This window comes from Colius striatus, chromosome 17 (assembly GCF_028858725.1).
Source record: "Colius striatus isolate bColStr4 chromosome 17, bColStr4.1.hap1, whole genome shotgun sequence".
NCBI lineage: Eukaryota > Metazoa > Chordata > Aves > Coliiformes > Coliidae > Colius > Colius striatus.
Genome location: NC_084775.1, coordinates 14,036,724 through 14,055,354, shown reverse-complemented (window position 1 = coordinate 14,055,354; position 18,631 = coordinate 14,036,724). Strand labels below are relative to the sequence as shown.

At 42.3% G+C, this 18,631-nt stretch overlaps 1 protein-coding gene across 5 annotated transcripts in view; it reads left to right on the top strand.

The window, feature by feature from the left end:
• KDM2B (lysine demethylase 2B) overlaps window positions 1–18,631 on the top strand; it is a 119,014-nt gene that overhangs the window by 68,254 nt on the left and 32,129 nt on the right. For all 5 annotated transcript variants that reach the window (XM_062009603.1, XM_062009604.1, XM_062009605.1 and 2 more), the window contains 2 exons: window positions 3,247–3,701; window positions 11,559–11,645. In XM_062009603.1, coding sequence (XP_061865587.1) covers window positions 3,247–3,701; window positions 11,559–11,645 — 542 coding nt within the window. The remainder of the gene's footprint in view (window positions 1–3,246; window positions 3,702–11,558; window positions 11,646–18,631) is intronic.

Genomic DNA, 18,631 nt, shown 5'->3' with positions numbered 1-18,631 from the left:
TGGTGTGGAAGCCCAGGCTGGATAACCACTCTGAAACTGGAGTTCTCTAACCTGGTATTGGCTGGTGCATTGACTCAGGAGAAGAAAACACGGTTGCACTTAACAGGAACTCTTTTCCACAGAGTCTTTATAAACCAAAAACTTCTCTTGTGATACAATAAACTGTTCTTCTTGACAAAGTGAATGCAGATTATGCTACAGAGCCTGAGCTCACAGCACAGGACCTGCCTGAGAGGTACTATTTCCATTAAAATGAGTAAATCAAATTCATGGTATGTTGCATTACAACAAAACACTTGAAACCACAAACCCTTCTTCACCTTGAAGTTATCCTTCTGTTATTGATTCCCTTGGCTTTTTTGTTTATTAGCAGCAGTGGCAGACAGTTGTCCTTTGAAAGCAGTGCACTCTTAATCTGATGGTGCAACAGTACTGTAATCCCCTGATGCTCCAGAACAGACTGATAACACTTCAGGGTAACAGCAAGCCCTGTCCTCAAAGGTAAAGATACACAGGGCATCATGTAGCTGCTAGGCTTGCAGAGAACAGGCCACAGGGCACTTGTTTGGTTTGCTCTGTAGATTCTGATGATTTTTCTGCCCGTCCATACCCAGGTGGGTGGCACAGCAGGGCCTGTCTTGTGCAGACAGCCGGTGACAGGGAAGTGGTGGCAGCTGGCAGAATGGAATTGCTGGCCCCCTGTGTGCTTGTTTCTGATGGGAATAGGCCCCCAGAATGCTGTGGTGTTCCACTCCTCGCTTGCCTTTTGTTTCCATAGATCAGAGCAAGAGGCAAAAAGTGGAGATCTCTCTTGAAGGCTGTTTTCTCTTGGCACCAGAGCATTACTTGAAGTAAATTATTCACACCTTCATAATGTGATCTCCCTCTCTAGGCCTCATCTATGCTTGTGATTTGCCCCAGTTACAGCCATTAGTTCCTGTTCAGCAGAGCCACAGCACTGGAAAACAGAAACATAATTTTCTTACTGTGGATTTATACCAGTTTCTGTTAATGACACCACACTGGTAGCACAGAGATGTCTATCTGCTTTCACCTCCTTCTGTTTTATCACTAACATCTTCTGCCATCTAGGCTGGGCTTTTTTGTTCGAGTCAATTGTTAAATACCTTACCAAGGCAGCATGGTTTAGAGAAGAGGCTCCAGCCCTGGATCCAAGAGCCTGGATTCTGATTCCTGGTTTTGCCCTAGATTTGATGTGTGACAATGAGCAAATCGTGCTTTCTCCCAAGCATCTGTTTCCTCAGCTGTAAAATGGGAGAATGACATAAGCTGATTATATAGCCCTTTGAGGTGGGTATGTGTGCTGGCTACTGTGAACAAAGGAAAAAACAGTGTTAAATAAAAGTTGGATAACCTAGTGGTTTTTAAATGTTCTGGTTAAGATATTTTTTAATCCTGTTTATTTTTCTGAGAGAAGCATGGGGATGTATTAGCACAGACCAGACAGAAGGAGCTGCTTTCGAGTGCTGCATGCCACCACCTCAGCACACAAAATAAACTGTGCTGTACTTCACGATGAAGCTTTTTTGGAGGGATGCAGGAAGGAAGTTGGCCTGTGGATGAAGCCGGATTTGGCTGTGACCAGCCTTGCTGGTTTTGTCTCTGCCATCTTTTCACAGGCATTTCAGTTTAAATGTGTCTCTTGGGAGTAATTTTATGGCTATTTTGGTTCTGAGGAAAAATGCACATGTGAGTAAAGGAGTGCACTGGACAGAAATGCTTTGTTTTTGCAGACACTGTAGCAGCAGCGTGCTCGCCCTGAGAAGAACAAAGTGGACAACTCCTGTCTCTCAGGCACTAGCCCACAGAGCTGCACCAGGCCTTGCAGGGTTTTCCTTCCAGCTGGTGAAGCTGAGCAGGCAGGCACTCTGCTCTCAGTTACAATGCCACTGCTGCTTGTATCTTTGTTGCCCAGCTAACAAGTAACACGTGTATTTTGTGAGAAGATGGTACAGACTATACAAGAAACAGGAGCCTCTCTGTGATAAGGATGAATTTACCAGCTTGGAACTGGGCTTCAGCATTTGTTTTAAACCTCGCTGTTATACAACTGGACGCTCAGCTTTTTGGTTAATGTCCATTTAATCCTTCCTTAAGCATGATTCACGTTGTCCTAATCCAGAGCTCCTGCATTGCAAAGCATGAAAGCTGTGAAAGGAACTTTTCATTAATTGTTCACTCACTTTTTTTCTGTGTGACTTGGGTTTTCTTTGCAGGGTGTTTTTGTTTGCAGCTTGATCTCATACCCATTTCAGCCAGTATTGAAATTCTGACTTAACTGGGTATTGCCAGTGTTAAGTGTATTTTCCACTGAAATTTCTGATGTTGCTAGCCTGTTGTTCACTTAGCAAAGGAAATTGTGTGTAATAAATAAGAAAAGATGTGTGCTTCAGGGAACCTTGGCCACTGCTTTCCTCCATGGCTTTCACTGCTTCGTTGCACAGACTTGGGTAACAGTTGGGATTTTTAGGAGGAAACCTAGCATAAAACTCAGATTAATAGCTCTTTAGACTCAGGAACTTGCCTTTAAATTTTCCTGAAAAGTACCTAGAATGGATCAGGGACAGAATTAAGAAAAACAGTATCATGTAACTCTGCCAGTCCCTGCATTTCTCAGTGTGTTTAGGCTTGCCTGTAAAATAACCATCATTGTCATCCTCTGTCTCAGAAGAGCAATGAGTATTCATGCAGTAAAAAGTGGTGATTCTTGTTTTACCAACAGTTGCTCGCAAAGAGGAAGAGTATTGAGCAGTTGATTTTGTGCTGTGCAGAGCTGCTGGAAGAATGATGATGTACAGCATTTTAACGTGCTTTTCCCATCTCTTTTCCCTCCTCTTTCTGTGCTGACTCTCCCCTTAAAGCTGTAAGGCTGCGGAATCTCATCTCGGATGGATTTGCCGGAAAATTAATTGTGTGTGACTTAAGAGCTCTGCCTACTCCTAATTGAAGGCACAGAGGGCTGGAGCTTTGAAGAAAGCATATTTTTTCCCTAAATGTTTCCCAGTCATTTGAACTGAGTAGATGTTAATGAAAACCAGCATTAAAACAAACAGCCCCACCCCCCCAAATTAAAAATCAGCTGAATAAAGCCCATTTCTGTCACATATTTACTAGACATTATCCAGTGCCCTTTTAAATAGGCAGCACTTAGCCCCAGTGGTAGAAAAGCATTGAAGCTATTAATTGTATTGGGTAAAAATTCAGCATTCTTTCTCTAACTTTCAGATGCAAAAAGAAAGCGCAGCTCAGACAGCTATTCATCAGATTCGTGGTTAGACATGGATGAAGAATCTTGTGATGCCCATATCCAGGAGGAGAAGGATGACAGCTTGGATAAGAACTCCAAAGCTTTGGTGGATGGCTCCTCCTCACCCAACAGCACACACTCAGAAGGGAAGGAAAGTGCAGGCAGAAAACAAAAAGCCACAGTAATGAGGTACCTAAAAAGAACTTTGTCTAATGAGTCGGATGACAGTGTAAAATCAACGACCCCCACGGACTATCCCAAAACACCGACGGGGTCTCCAGCTACAGAAGTTTCAACCAAATGGACTCACCTCACAGAATTTGAACTGAAGGGTTTAAAAGCTCTAGTGGAAAAGCTTGAATCTCTCCCAGAGAACAAGAAGTGTGTTCCGGAAGGCATCGAAGATCCACAGGCTCTCCTAGAGGACATGAAGGTGGGTGTGATAGTTTGCTGATCCACACAAACTTATTCTGTGGGCGTAGACCACGGGAGATCAGAAAGCAAGTTGTGCAGCAGAGGGCTGGCAGCTTGTGTGTAGTGACCAGCTCATATCAGCCTGCTGTACCACAGAGAGGGAATGACACCTCTAACAAAAAGCCATTTCCTCTCTGGGACAGTGCTGACTTCTGATTTCATTGATGCAACCCATTCTGACTCTCACAGTAGTGCCCAAAAGTTTAGATCCTCTCATAATTCAGCACTTCTGTCTCATGTGTCAATATCATACCTCAGAAAGTCTGTTTATAGTCTTATTATACCTATTTTGATCTAGTGTCTGTCTGGAGTATACCTTATTAACAAAATGTAAACACTTGATTGTAATTCAGAAGATCCATTGTCTAACACTTTTGGTTCCTTTTTTGTTTCTTTCACCTTTTTCATTTTCTTTCCCTTCATTGCCCTCTATAGGTTGATAATTATTCTCCACTGGTGTAATGTGCTGATTTTGGAGATGGTGTGAGGAGCGAATGCTCACTAGTGACAGAACTTCTCTTTAGATGTGTCGTATCCTGGAAGTGGTACCCTGTGTGCCATAGGGACAGATTCCTTCTGCAGCCCAGCATACCCTTACTGCTTCTAGTCCCAGCCCTGCCCGTGATCCGTGGCATCTCTTCAGGCTATTTGGTTAGATTTCCTGGGCCTTGTTTCACATCGTATGAAAGAGGCATATCTGTTTTTTTAACAAAGCTGGGAGCAGTGTGCTCTTGTTTTTTTGCTGGGCCTTTGCTCAAATTGCCCTCCATAGGTCCAGTACCATGACAATCTAGCTGATTTGGAACTATGAGTATTGATTCATGGTCTGGTGTTTGGACTGCTAGTTCTGTGCTGTTTCTGGATACAGTATGGTTCTTTAGTTATACATGTATTCTGAACATGAGAGCCATGTAAGACACAATCTGAGGAGAAAAAAATGTGTTTATATGGTAAAAGGGAAGTCTGCACTTTTTTAGTGCAAGTAGTGTAACAGCTGCTTAAAAAAAAGGCTTCAAAGCCAGTTAAAAACTCTGAACATATGCAGTGTGCAGTGCAACCATATTCCACAGTCCTGGAGCCTGGAAGTGTGATACACGGTAAACCACAAGAGTTCAGAAAGTGTCTTCTTGAAAGATCAGCCACTTTGTGTATGAAATTGGAGGCACATGCCCAGGGTCACAGCTGTAGATCCACTGAGTTGCTTTCTGGTTGGACATCTTCTAATCAAAAATCCAACCAAAGCTTCCAGACCAGGAGTTGAATTTGTGGTGAAGAGGGAAGGGATGGTATTGTTACTTTTCCAAGCTTGATGCACAGACCAAGTTTCAGTTGAAAGTAATCTGCCCCTTCTTGAAATCCCAGAAAGGGGTACAACACATCATAAAGGGTGCAGATGTTCAGAATGTGATCATGCATGTTCTTTTGATGACATACTCCAGTGTACTGCGAGACATCTTACTAGAACACGGCAAGATGCCATATGTGAATCTGGTTTAAAGCACCGTGTGGGAGTCTGTGTTTTCTTATTTGGAGTCACTAGCTACAGAGATGGAGAACTGAAAATGGACATTTAAGATAGCCTAAGACATGCCCTTTTTGGTCATATTGTGCTTTAACTGGTGTTAAGTGGGCATCTCAGTTTATTTTGTGCATCTTGTGGAGTTGTAGTCTTGATGTTCCATCTCTTTTGATAACTGCCTGCTTCTAAACTTTCTCTCCTTGCCAGCACACACTGTAACCATCAGGATGTAGCCCAACATCTGGATATTTATGATTCCCTGCTGGTTAAAGAGCCCATGACCACATCTAAACATCATGCATGGGGCAAAATTGTTTTCTCTGGAATCACCTCTGTGTCTTTGGCGAGCCTGTGACCGATTAGTCAGAGCAAGACCTTTGAAAAGGATGTTACCTCAAACATTTTCTAATGTGTCTAAAGAATGGTTAAAGAATTTTCTTACCCATCTATTTTACAGTATTAGCCCTCAATTTTCAGAGAATGAGAGTCAATACAACATAGTCAATTAATTCAACCCCATCTAGTCTGCTTCTTCCATCACTCTACAGTTGCATAATCCTCTTGCTAGGTGCTCTGAAGGAGTTGGGGCAACTGGGGAGAGTCAGATTGATGGTTGCTTGAGTATACATCCTCTTAAGTCGGTACTTAAGCCTAGGACTTCCAGCACAAGCCTCCCCTTTGCTCATGAGCACATTGTCCAAAGCAACCCCTAACAGGATGTGTCCCACTCCCATCTCATGCTGGGACCCTGACTGCAGCAACCCATGAGTCCTTTCTGCCACTGTGTTTGTTGACATGACAGAGAGCAGTGCAGTGAAGCCAAAGCATCCCATCTCCTTGTAACCCATATGATAGTGAAGCATGAAGTTTGTTTTATTCAGTTTGTTGGCTTGAAAAAAAAAACCCCAAACCAAACAAGTGTATTGGGATATATTTAGGGTTTCTACCTTCAAAGGATAGAGTGTGCTGATGGAGAAGTTGCCAAGTGGCTGATTTCAGCCCCTTGAGCATCCATCTAGCATAATGGTGCTGGCAGGGTTCCTGTATTGCTTGAATTCAGTGTCTTGTTCAACCCTTGCTCCTCAGTGTGCATTAGGTACCTCACACTGCTCAGACCCTCCATTGTACAGGGTGATAGGAACATTCCCTTGGGTTCCCAGGGATACTCATCACTGTGTGCTTTACAAGTCGTAATTGATGAGCCGTTGTTATCTCCTGTTCACAGGTAGGGAACTAGGGTGCAAAGAGATGAAGATCAAAGTGACCATGATTTTGGAGACTGGCTTTAGGTGCTGCAGATGGGACTTGCAGAAAAGTTCCAGTTATTTACGAATGATATGTGCAAAACTTCAATGGTAATAAAACTGTAATCACTTCACACTTCTGCAGAGCAGAAGTTGTGGTGTTTAGCATCCAGATCCCAAGCCAAGCGTGAGGAGGAGTAGGAACATAAAATTAAAGACTGCTTGTGGAAACTTGATTTGAAAGATTTGCCCTGTGTCACGTAGAGACATAATGGCAGAGGAAGAAGCACAATCCATTTTTCTAGAGTACTATTTATCTCATTGACCACTAAATCTTATTCTTTCTTCCTTTGATGCTAGTTTTCCAACTTACACAGAAAATAACGTGGGGATTTTGCTGATAGCATTAGTATAAGCAGAAGCCTGGTACCTTCACCTCACCCTGATGAATATCCAGTGAACTAGTCTGTGTGACTGAATGGAGGCAGAAATGCTGCAGAAGCAGCTGTGCAGCTCATACATGCTGTGACTGTATTCAGCTGTATTCACAAGGTTTATTTGGTGGGCAACCTGACTTTGGGGCACGTGATGTATTAATAATACATCCTATAAAAAGTACCCATCTGAGAGTTATTTTTAACAAATACATAGCAAGAGCATGCTCTGACAGAAAGCCTGAAAGCTCTTGCTCTGCTTGGAAGGTCCTAAGTTTCTTCCTGAAGAAATTAAATCTGTGTTTATTGCAGCAGTTTTATTTCTTAATGAAATACACTCAGGAACTTTCCTGTGTGACAGTCAAGTCTGTGCTTCAGTGAAAGAATGAATGTTTTCAGAAGGCAGGATCTGGGTAGTTAAACTGGAGAGAGGAAACCATTTCATTCAATGATGTGAAGTTTCACAGAACAAATCAGGGTAATTTTCAGAGAGTCCTTGCTTTCCCATCTGAGCAAGAATACAGTAAAGGATGGGCAACTGTGTTACTGCTCTTAGTGCTAAATACAGCTACAGCTATATGCAGCAATTTAATGTCAAGTAGGTGAGACTCTTCAAAGTTAAGGTAATTTATTTTCCTTATGAGAAGGGAGACTGAAAACTAAGCTAAGCCTGTGTAAATTCCTTGCATGTCATCTAAGCTCCTAACTAGCTGTGACTATCTAGTGGGGACACAACAATCCAGAAGTGCCAAGCTAATGCCTCTGCAGATTGAAAACCTATTTATCACCATGATCGATGGAGTGCAGCAGCACAAGAGAGGCTTATTTGCAGAGCATAACACAGGCCTTACTTGGAGAGCAGGTCAGTTCTTCCCTTAGCTCAAACAAGGAATTAAATTCCTGTTGGCTACAGCTCTGCTGTGTGGGCACTGTGTCTCATGGGACCAGTGTTCACCACCAAAGCAGCTTCACAGGGGCCTCTAAACAGCCATTGCTGACAGCAGCACCCGCTCCATGGCAGATGGCATCTGAACAATCAGCCGAGGAGAGGCAATGCTCTTGGTATCCAAATGTCTGTGGATGGGCTCTGTGTGAGCTGTATGTGCAGCAAATGTAAGAGGAAATCATTGTGCAGATAAACATACCCTCCCTGAGAGTGCTCAACTGACCCAAGTTGCAGGACAGAAGGCTTGGCACTGTAGTTGTTGGCAGGGTGAGCAGCCAGAAGTTGCTGCAGCCGTTGCCCCCAAGTCCTTGCTGTTGGTGCTACTGTTGGAGGCACATGCAGCCTGCAGTCATACCTTGTTTTCTCTCAGTACATTCCCTGAGATGAAATATGAAACAGTGTAACAACTCCAGTGTCAATTAAAAAATTGGGTAGCAACTGAACTGTCAGGACTGATGAGGAAGAGGAGGAGGGAAAAAATCACTGAGAAGTAATTTTGCTCAGGTGGTGGCCTTGGGGATTGTGAGAGTTTCATTGTGTGGCTTCTCTGCTCCATGTTTAGCTACCAAATAGGATGTCAGTCTACTGAAGGGGCAACTGAGGTGGGCTTATGCATGAAGAAATAAATAGAGAGGTAACCACCTTACTCCGTGATGTAGTTTACAGCCCACATCACAGGACAGGTAAAGCTGAGCAGGCCTTTGATTACAACAGCGTGCACCTCACATTAAACACTCTGCCACTTGTCTGTGTGCAGCCTCAGCTTTCAGCACACAGTGTTTCTGTTGTGTTACCAGCAGGATGGTAATGCTTTTGCTGCTGTTGCAGAAGAGGATTGTGAGATCTGCTATCAAATAATGCTGGACACCTTCCCTGCTTCAAAGCTCTTCTTCAAAAGGGACTGTGGAAGTCCATTAGGGCAGAAGAAACTCAGTTTGAAGAACAGAGTTTGTCAAATATCTGCAACTCCTTGGCAGCAGGAGAAGATTCATGTGCAAGACAGATGATATCTACTGAAATATGTTCTTACTTTTTCTTGCCAAGAAATCTTACCCCCTTCTTGTTCTGATGACAGGAAAAAAACCTCCCTCTACCGAATGCATTTCAGGGGAGTCATTCCTTGCTGTGCTTTTGAAATTAATGGCTAAGCTGAATTCTTACATACTTAATCAGTTTCTTTCCTTCATACCTGCTGTTGTCACCACAGCCTTCAAGTGTAATGAATCGGGCAGCCTTGTGCTGGATGAGCATCATGTTGTTTGTCTAACTGGAGCCCCATGGCTTTTCTTTGTCTTCGTTTCTTCTTTTTTAAGCAGGTGAACAAAAGTCTGTCTCCTCCAGCCTGGTGTGTGCTGACACTTGACACCACAGTCAGTGCAACTGTGGCTTGGTTATCATTCTGCTGCTCAGACATCCATTGTTTTCAGCTGGCTGGGATGATAAACTGCCACAGTTTTACATTTCTTCTTGGATATTTTCACGTGACACATACGATAACAAGAAACCTTCATTATCTTGCCAAGTTCTTGGAAAATACTCTGCTTTCTATTTAACTCTGAGTCTCTGACAGTTGGTAGTGGATGTGTAAAGGTTTTGTGTCTTAGAGGCTTTCAAATCTAGGAGTAGCAAAGTGAAGAGGGATTAATTTGTCCTTTGTTTATACGGGTTTCAGACTGCCACCTTGTTCTGGAGAATTTTGGCTTTGCTACGAGAATACAAAAGACCTCTCCATCTGTAGAACTGCAAACCAACGTTCAGAGTGTGGTAGCAGTTCAGTTAATGCAGTGATTGCTGTCTCAGAACAGACGTGAGAAGGGAGGTGCTCCCTTAACCTCAGCTCACCATGGAGTTAATTTGCCAATGACTAGTCTGTCTGTAAAAGTTCTTAGCTGCTTCACCCAAAGAGTGTGTGGCTGGAGGTAACACGACAGACTCTCCATCACAGTCAGGTTGGGACAAGTTGTGTTTTACTCCTCACCAGCCAGGCTGTGCATATGCAGGCTCCTGAGCACAGCCACAGTGACGGGCTGGCAAAACTGGGCTTGTACTGGTATTGCTTATTTTGGTCATTGGCACTGCTTTTGGACTAACCAGTATGAAGAACAGCCCTACTGGTATGATCCTATGGGAAGCAGCAGCACTGTGCTGGTGCTGTAGTGTCTGTGAGTAAAGTATCTCTCATTCAACTACAGACTGGGGAATTGGACTGAGTCCTGCAGGTTGCCTGAGCTCCAGGGAGAGAAAGCCAAGCCCCAGGGACACTTGTCCAAATGCTAGCTAGGCTGCTAGTCTGCCTGCTCAGGCTCTTGGGGCCTGAAACATGCCATCATACTCTGGGCTTTACTTGGATGATTACAGATGAACTCCAAAGCGCTTCCTATGAAAACAATTACTGTACTTTAAACTCTTTCTGTGTGAAATGTCTAATTATTAAAACTCTGCGCCAGGGACTGACAGAGCCTGGTGCCTATTGTGGTCTAATTAAGCTTTTTTTTTAGGAAGCCATTGTAGTTGGGAGCAACACCATTGAATTGTGTTGTCTGAGGTTATCTCCTAAATTCTATTAGGAGATAATTTCCAACCTGCAGTTCTTGTTTGTTTTATTGGAACATTTGTTTCCCCTCTAACCTGTTAGTGCTTATTTGGGTTTCAGTTTTCAGCAGCACAGCAGAATCCTCCTTCTGACTTGTTTCCTATGTTCATTTGTTTTCTTTCTAAGCTACCTGAACTCCAAATGAATCACTTTGTAGCTAGATTAGTGTGTAGAGAGTCATGGGAAACAAGTGTGGACTATTCCCAACTACACCATTGTGTACACTTACAAAGAGTTCTTCCCCACCCTTGTGTTGGGTTGTATGGTCATGGGAGTGATTCACTGCAGTAGAAGCTGTGTAAGCCAGCACAACCCACTCATGAAGTTTCTAGGACAGTGCATCAAAGGGTTTGGTGGGGGTGGAAGGGAGAGGAGACCAGTCTTTTTTCCTTAATACTGTAGTGTCCAGACTCGGATCCTTTCCTAGTGAATACTCAGGAACCCAATTGCCTTACCTGATCCCACAAAGTGGAAGGAAGGCCAGTGGAAATGACAGCGCTCTCCGTTTGCCATGTGTGAAAAGATGAAAGGCTACAGTGCACACTTCTCTACCTTGACTTACCTGCATGTTCAGGCATCTTGGGGATTGCTCTAAGCTACACCCTTGATGTTCTTGTGACTGCAGAAGTAACCAGAGCTTAGATGCTTCTGAGGTCTTTTGTAGACTTGGATAAGGAGAGGTGGTGTTGGTTGTGGTGACTGGCAGGGTCATCTGGGGTTTGGTGAAATGGAATTGAAAGGGAGAAGTGATACTGGTATTCAACTGATGGTAGTAGAAAAACAACAGTCCTTTGGGCACACCACTTTTAGAGAAGCCTTTAGTATTTGGGATGATTCATGACTGATTTTGCTGTCTGTTCTGCAAGAAACTTCTCATCTTGGATCTTAATGGGACGTGCGAGAGTTTCAGTGTGAAGTGGAAGGTCTGAAGCAAAAGTAACTTGCAGAGATGTAACAAGTCAGCAGACATCTTGTCACACTGTCTTTCATCAGAGTGGAGTATTGTCTTCTCTAAGTCTCTGCACTCTTTAGTTGGAGAAGTATTTCTCTGGTTAATCAAGGCCTTTTCATTTGCAACAGAACATACTGAAGGAACACGCTGACGATGACCAAAATCTTGCCATTTCGGGTGTCCCTGTGGTCAGCTGGCCCAAGAAGACCACAAAGGTAATGAGACGCAATTGTTTGCTAATCATTGTTGCTAGGTGTTGGTGTTTCTTTATCCGTAATCTGACAAAGTGCTGTGGATGATACTTTGGCAGCTGCTAGCATTTTTAACTTGAAATGTTGTTTGTAATGGTTTTATGGTTAAGTGTTGAGGCAGAACATGAAAGTGCCCCAGCAGGGAGAAATTGTTCAAGTTTCCATTTAAAAATAAATTGTTTGGGCATTACTTATACGTGTAAAACTTTGATCTGTCTTGGTCATGGTGTTAAATTGAAAAACACTGATGCTACATCTTGTGTAAAATTAAATGATGTGTAAATCCTACAGACTGGTCACTGGGTAAGCACTCTCATCTGGATGAGAGGATGTTGTTTTCTTTTGTACTATGAAACCTCCTGAATTCTCTGTACAAGTGTGCCACTGTAACTTTGGGAGGTTATTTTCTGTCCCTGTGTCTTCATTTTTTTGTGAGACTTGCTTCATTAGTGCTTATAAAGAGTTTGAAATAATTAACTGAAGAGTAATGTCAAAAGGCTGGATGTTATTTATAACAGTGGTATGTTTACCACACTCCAGTTATTCAGCATGCTGTAAAAGCAGCTTTGCTTATTTAGAAGATGTCTCATTGCTTCTATTTTTACTTTCATTTTTCACTGAATTAGTTTATAATACATAATTCCTTTAGAAACGCTGAAAGGGTCGGTCAGCTTAAATCAGGCTCCTATCTGAAAATCTGTTGTTGTTATTGTCATTGTAAATAACTTTCAAATAATTAACTGAGTAAATTATTTTCCCTGTTCTTGCTTTCTGTCATGGCTTTGCATATAATCACTTGTAGCCATGAATATTTGCTGCTTTCAAGTGGGAAATAGGAGGCCGTGAACATCAAACTGCCAGAGCAGAGTGGGGCAGAACGAACACATCATGGTCCTCCTTGGTTTCCTTCTGGGCTTTAGCTGAGCACATTTCAGATAAGTTAGATCTTGTTAAGTACATATCACCCTTTTAGCTTGTAATAAATCCATGGGAATGTGCTTTGTGTTGAAAACATTTGTTTGTGTTTAAAAACAACAGTGGAAAATGTTGAGAGGAATAGGTATCAGTGTCTACTCCCGTGCTTTGAGAGCTGCTGCTCATTCATCAGTCGAGCGTACTGCAGGCATTGAGTAAAGCAAAATCTCTGTGACCAGGGCAAAGCTGAAATGTGTAAAACAAACCCAAGAAGCAGCTGACTCTTGTGCTGTGTCTTTTGAGCTTGTGGTAGAAGTGAGGCTCTTAGTGTTGAGGCTTTTATAAGCCTTGACGTTTGCTAATGTTCTTGTTGACTTTATTTTGGCATCCTTGATAAATGGTTCATTTCTTAGATGTTATTTCTGTATGTTGGCAACACAGCCCTAACTGTAAAAGACTTGTGACTTTTGTGACTTAAATCTTATCCCTCTTTGCAAAATGCATCTTTCTGGCTGCAAGGGTGGGTTTCTTTAAACTTTCTTGTGGTTATTTTCCTTTAGCCTTTCTGAAAGCAAAAACTTTTAGAAGGTGTCATGTCCAGTGGCAAGGCACAATAACAAACAATAAAACACATCAGCTGGTAACAAATATGAGGAGAACTTTGACAGGAAGTTAGGCTGCAGGCTGAAGTTTGGAAAGAAAAATTCATAACAGAAGAAATCCTTTCTCCATTCTATTTACTTTGCTGCATCTGTGATCAGCTTGTATTATGCCTTATGTTTTAGTTAAAAGGGACACGTGCAGATATGGCTGAATGTTTCCCAAAAGGAGCTGCTTGTTGTGCTTCTAATTGGCAAATGTCCCTGTCACCTTACATGTTACAGCTCTTTCCCTTGGCTGGGAACACTGGCCAAGTGAACAGGTTAGGAAGACACGTCTTAGAGTTGATCCTTTGAGTCCCAAATTAAAACATGTCAGAAAGATAATCTAGGGAAGATTTGGATAAAGGCACTGTTGGTTAAAGTTAAGTTTGGTTATTCCTCCTTTGTTCCCTGTAAGTCCTGATAATGAAATAGAAGATTTTTACAGAGAAGAAAACCTTTAGGGTGCAAGAAACTCCCTTTAAAACTGGATTGTGACTGGTGGAGCAAGTCCCATGGCCAGAAGATTCCACAATGTTGAACACAAGGCAGGGGAGTAAAACCTCCCAGTAATGTTGTTTTTTGTAGTGTTGCTCTTGTAGTGTATAGGAGAAATGCCAAATACTTAACACTGCCTTTCCTGAGATACTTGTGTTCAAAGGGAGTGGCTGATGCGGCATGGTACCAGCTATTGTGAGGCTGGTAAGAGGACATTGTAGTTGATACACCAGCTTCCAGGGAGAGGAAGGTTGTCTGATTCCAGGTCCATAAAGAAAAAGAAAGGAACAGAAAACCAGAGAGGGGAGGCAATAAATGAATTAAATGTGGCACTTGCTTTCTCCCAAGAGAAGGCTCCAGAAGAGATTTAGAAAGACAAGAGCAGCAGATGGAGAAGGAAGAATAAAGCCAGCATTAAATGCCAAAACATTTCAAAGAAAATGGAAATGACTGTGAAGAAAGGAGGGGAAGAGACTAGAACTGGTGAGGGAGCAGGATGAGGAGAGAGGCAAGTACTGAAAAGGGATGGAGCAGGAAAAGCATAGAGCAGAGGGAGAGAACTCTTGCTGAAGTGGAAGATCCCTGGAGTAGGCAAAAGGGAGTAACTTAAATTACATGAATAACCCAAGTTATGGAAGGGCAAGCTTAGTTATAGTTACTTGGTTTTGAAAGAACAGGCCTTTAATAATCTGAATGATTTTCAAAGCAGCAAATATTTCCCTTTAAAATCAAGTCTCAGTTTCTTCTCTGTGTTGTCAGTGAGGGATGCCAACAGTGAACAGTTCTGTACAGCAAAATGGTTGCTTGAAGACTCTGAAATTCTGAGATTTAGGGAAGAAACATGTTCACTCACTGTAAATAAATCACAGTGGATAAGGTGTAATGGGCAAGAGGTTCAACTACGTGCATGGAAAGCCCATCCAGATGATGCGGCCCATTGTGCTGCATCACTCCTATCTACCTTTTTTAAAGGCATTTGGGGCTCTCATTTGTAGTGTAGCTCAAAAAAAGAGAGAATTCCTCACTGAGAAACAGAAGTGATGATCAGAAATGGTTTTGTGAGGAGATAAAATAAATGGGTGACATTTGATGATCTTGTGGTTAGTGTACAAAATGGGAGGCGAGGGTCTGCGTTCTGTTCCCAGCTCCTCTGCAGCCTCCTTGTGTTGCATGAGGTGAATGGCACATTTCTGCTCCCTGAGCTCTTCCCTGTGGCAGAGGTGTTTCCCATGCTGGGAGGCTATGAGGTGAAATCCATGGTTGTAAAGATCTGTGACATCTTCAGCAGAAAGTTTTGTAGTAAAATGTATGAGCTGTTATTGTTTTACAGTAACAGAGAACTGGGGTGTGATTCACAGGCACCTCTTCCAGGTGATATTTACTCATCTTCACGGAGCTTTTTAGAGTCTTTTATACTTTTTAAAATGTATTGATAATTACCTAGCATGATAATTACACTGCAGTAGGCACTCTTTTTTTCTCTTTTTCCCCCTTTATTTCTGGCAACTGCTCTCCCAGAAGCAGAAAGAGTCTGCCTTTGGCTTCCAGCTGGAGAGGAAAACAGTCCGTTTTCAAATGAGGTCTCTGTCTGATAATGATTCATTTACCAGAATGTTTCACTTTGCCAGGGATCTTAGGATATGTAAAATGATCTGAGTTTAGGCTTCTTCAAGAAATCAGGAATGCAGGGCTGAGTGGATATTTGAAACCTACTTGTCCTGATGGCTGACTGACAGTTTCTGGACCTTCAGACCAGGCAGCGTGTTTTTCCCCGCTGGCTGCCAAGCATGGGTGCAGCTGTGGATATGGAAACCCCGTCCCTCATGCTTTTCTGGGAGGGGGTTGTGCAACAGTAAGCAGTCCTCACTAGGTACAGTGCTGAGTGTTAGCTGGGGGTTTTCTCTCGGTGTCAGTCTGCCTTGGAAGAACCTTTTGGGTTCTTAAGTGAGAAATAATTCTAACAAACTAACTCCTTCCCCATCCCTGAGATATGAACTCCTGGGTGGTGAGAGGCGAGCAAGGCCTCAACCCGATTTTTCACTGTGGCAACACATCACTGACACTGGTGCAGAAAGCTGCCTACTGGCAAGTCAGATCTTGAAGGCCACTCTCAAGATCTGCTCAGCCCTACAATCCTAAATTTCCCATTTTATCTGCACAGGCATTAGGGGTAGCATTTTCTAAGGAACTCTGAGTATGGCCCACATACAGTGTTCTGTAAGTATTACAGCATTCTGTAAGCTGTGATTCTGTGATTCACCAAGCAGAAACCATGCATTTTTCAAACCATTTCCTATTTCTGGAAGACAACAGTCAACTATAGTAGCATGTAATTACACTCTGTGGCAGTGCCTTCTGTTTTTATTGTGATAAAGATCTTTAGTTGCCTATGAAGAGCAGCTATAAAGAACTAAAATATGTTTGGACTCTCTTATTCTATGAAGAGTTAGAAATGCAGACTGTGAGCCAGATTCTCATCTCTCTTACCTGGCACAAACCTAAAGCCACTGGATTTGCAATGATAGCAAGTGTCTAAATATATATAGGTCTGGCTGTGAGCAGGAGATGAAGCTGTAATTGTCAGTAGCTGGTAACAATGCTGCAATATGTGGCTGTTTTTCTGATGCCCATTGATGCTCTTTTTCTGTGTAATTTTTACCTGTTGATTTTAAGAGAAGAAACTAGAGAAGTACAATAAGGAGATGGTGGTGGTTTTGTTTAAAGGAGCACTATTAATTAGGAAAGGCCACAAGCTGAAATTTTAATTGGATTATGTTTGTTTTTAAAAAACAACCTTCCCTGCAATTGGCAATGCAAATAATGTTCAGAGCTCTGTGTCAGTGCATGAGAAGCAGGAAAAACAACTCTCAGGCTGGAGGGGTTTTGCTGTTGTTTTTGGGGGTTGGTGGTAGGGTGGGCACAGGGTGGAAAGGGACCTTCTGGGGTTTTGACTCACTTTATAACATGGGCAGCAGATTCCAATCATTAGGGAGTTGTGTCTTACAGCAACTTATTTTTTACCCCATTATTTTTACTAGGAATCTTTTTGCAAAATTCTACAGGTACCTCCCTGTATCTGAAGAAACAAAGGATTAAGTCATAAAAACTAATCTGTGAGAGGCAGAGCAAAAGGCTGATTAGTGTGGTTGAGGAAAGGTTGAGCTAGTCATACTCCATCAGACCAGACGTGTTGTGGCACAGTGTCCTGTTTCTGATGGCAGCCAGTCACAAGTATTAAGATTTTTAAGACCAAAGCAGTCATACAGGGATCTTTCCTTTGCTTATCTTCCCAGCTAAGAGAGAAGATTGTATCTTCATCTTTTGTGTTTAGTGTCCTTTGGTAATTTTTTTTTCCCTCTGTGAATTTGCCTAATAATATGTGGAACCTGTTGATCCTTTTGATCTCCTTTAGCATCCTGTGGCAGTGTCCCCCGCAGTTAAATAAAGCTCTGTGTAGATAAGTACTTCCTTATGTTGTTTCAGATCCGTCTCTTAATGTCACAAACATACTTCATGCCCTCTGTGTCATGCATTTTGAGACATTTGAATGAGGTTTCTCTGTTCACATTCTCTGTGCTGTCAATTATGGGGTTTTTTTATGTCTCTATATGTTTGATCATTCTTCTTACTCTGTTCTAGTTCCACTATAAGTGGTTTTATGCTGAGGATGGGTATGGGACTCCACAGCCTCATCTGCTAAGATGTGATGTTTAAGAGCAGAGACTAGAAGAACATGTCTTGTTTAGCATGGCACAACAAAGTTGAATGGGGGAGGTGATTGTTGTAAGTACTTGATGAAGTATAAGCATCAGGGGTGAAGAGTTACTTAAGCTAAGGGACAATGTTGAGACTAAGTGAGTATAAATATACCATAAGTCAATTTAGGCTGGAAATAAGATTTCTGATCATTGCTCATAGTCTGAACTAAACAGGAGACAAGCAAAACAGTAGACAACTGTGGTGAAGAGGGTGTTAGATTCTTATTTCAGATAACACAAGTATTTCAGATAACAGAAAGCAGTGGTATTAGTCACTGTGTCTAGATCTGGAGCCCATAGAAGTCCTTCGGCACATACATGTGTCTGCTGACATTTTCCAGCAAGAAACCTTCCCTTTTCATGGTATTTCACATTAAAAATGCTGGGAGGGGGAAATGATCTACTAGCTTTTCATAACAGAGCTCCTTTACCTATAGCTCCAATTTAATGAACATATGTGCAACATTATGCATTGGATCAAACTTAAGAGATAAGTAAATGAAATAAGAATCAATGGACACAATGTGACTGTATGCAGAAATAAGGGGATAAATGCATAAATTCAAGCATTTTGATACACTTCAGCTTGAAACCAATGTAATTTTTCAGAAGTATTGTGTGATTATTTTAAATCAGGTTTTCTTTACATTCAGGGGGAGAGGTGCTAGGTGGACAAAGAACATTCCTGGAAACCTTTGAATAAATACTTCCAGTTTTTACTTGCTTGCTTACTAAGAATTCCTGCCATAGCTATTGCTAGGCCAGCTCCACCCATAGAAGCAAAAGCAGTGAGGTACTAGTTACAGGGATTAATGTTTTAACCAGAATGGTGTCTGAAACAGATCTGAGCTTGTATAAATGGCACAACATCAAAACAGCATCAGTTGCAGGAGCCTGCCCTGGGGCTACCACCAGGAAAGCAACATTCCTTGTAGTAGCAGTGGGAAAACTCTGCCAAATTCCCCAAGACAGACCAGTCCTTGGATATCTATTCAGGGTACTTCCTGTGGGAATACAAATGTGTTAGAAAGCAAATACTGACAATTAAAAACAAGCACATAGGAATTGAAGTGAAAATGGAGTCCTCATAGTGCTGGAAGAAATCTGGGAACAGGAGGAGAGGTAGAAAGACAGCAAA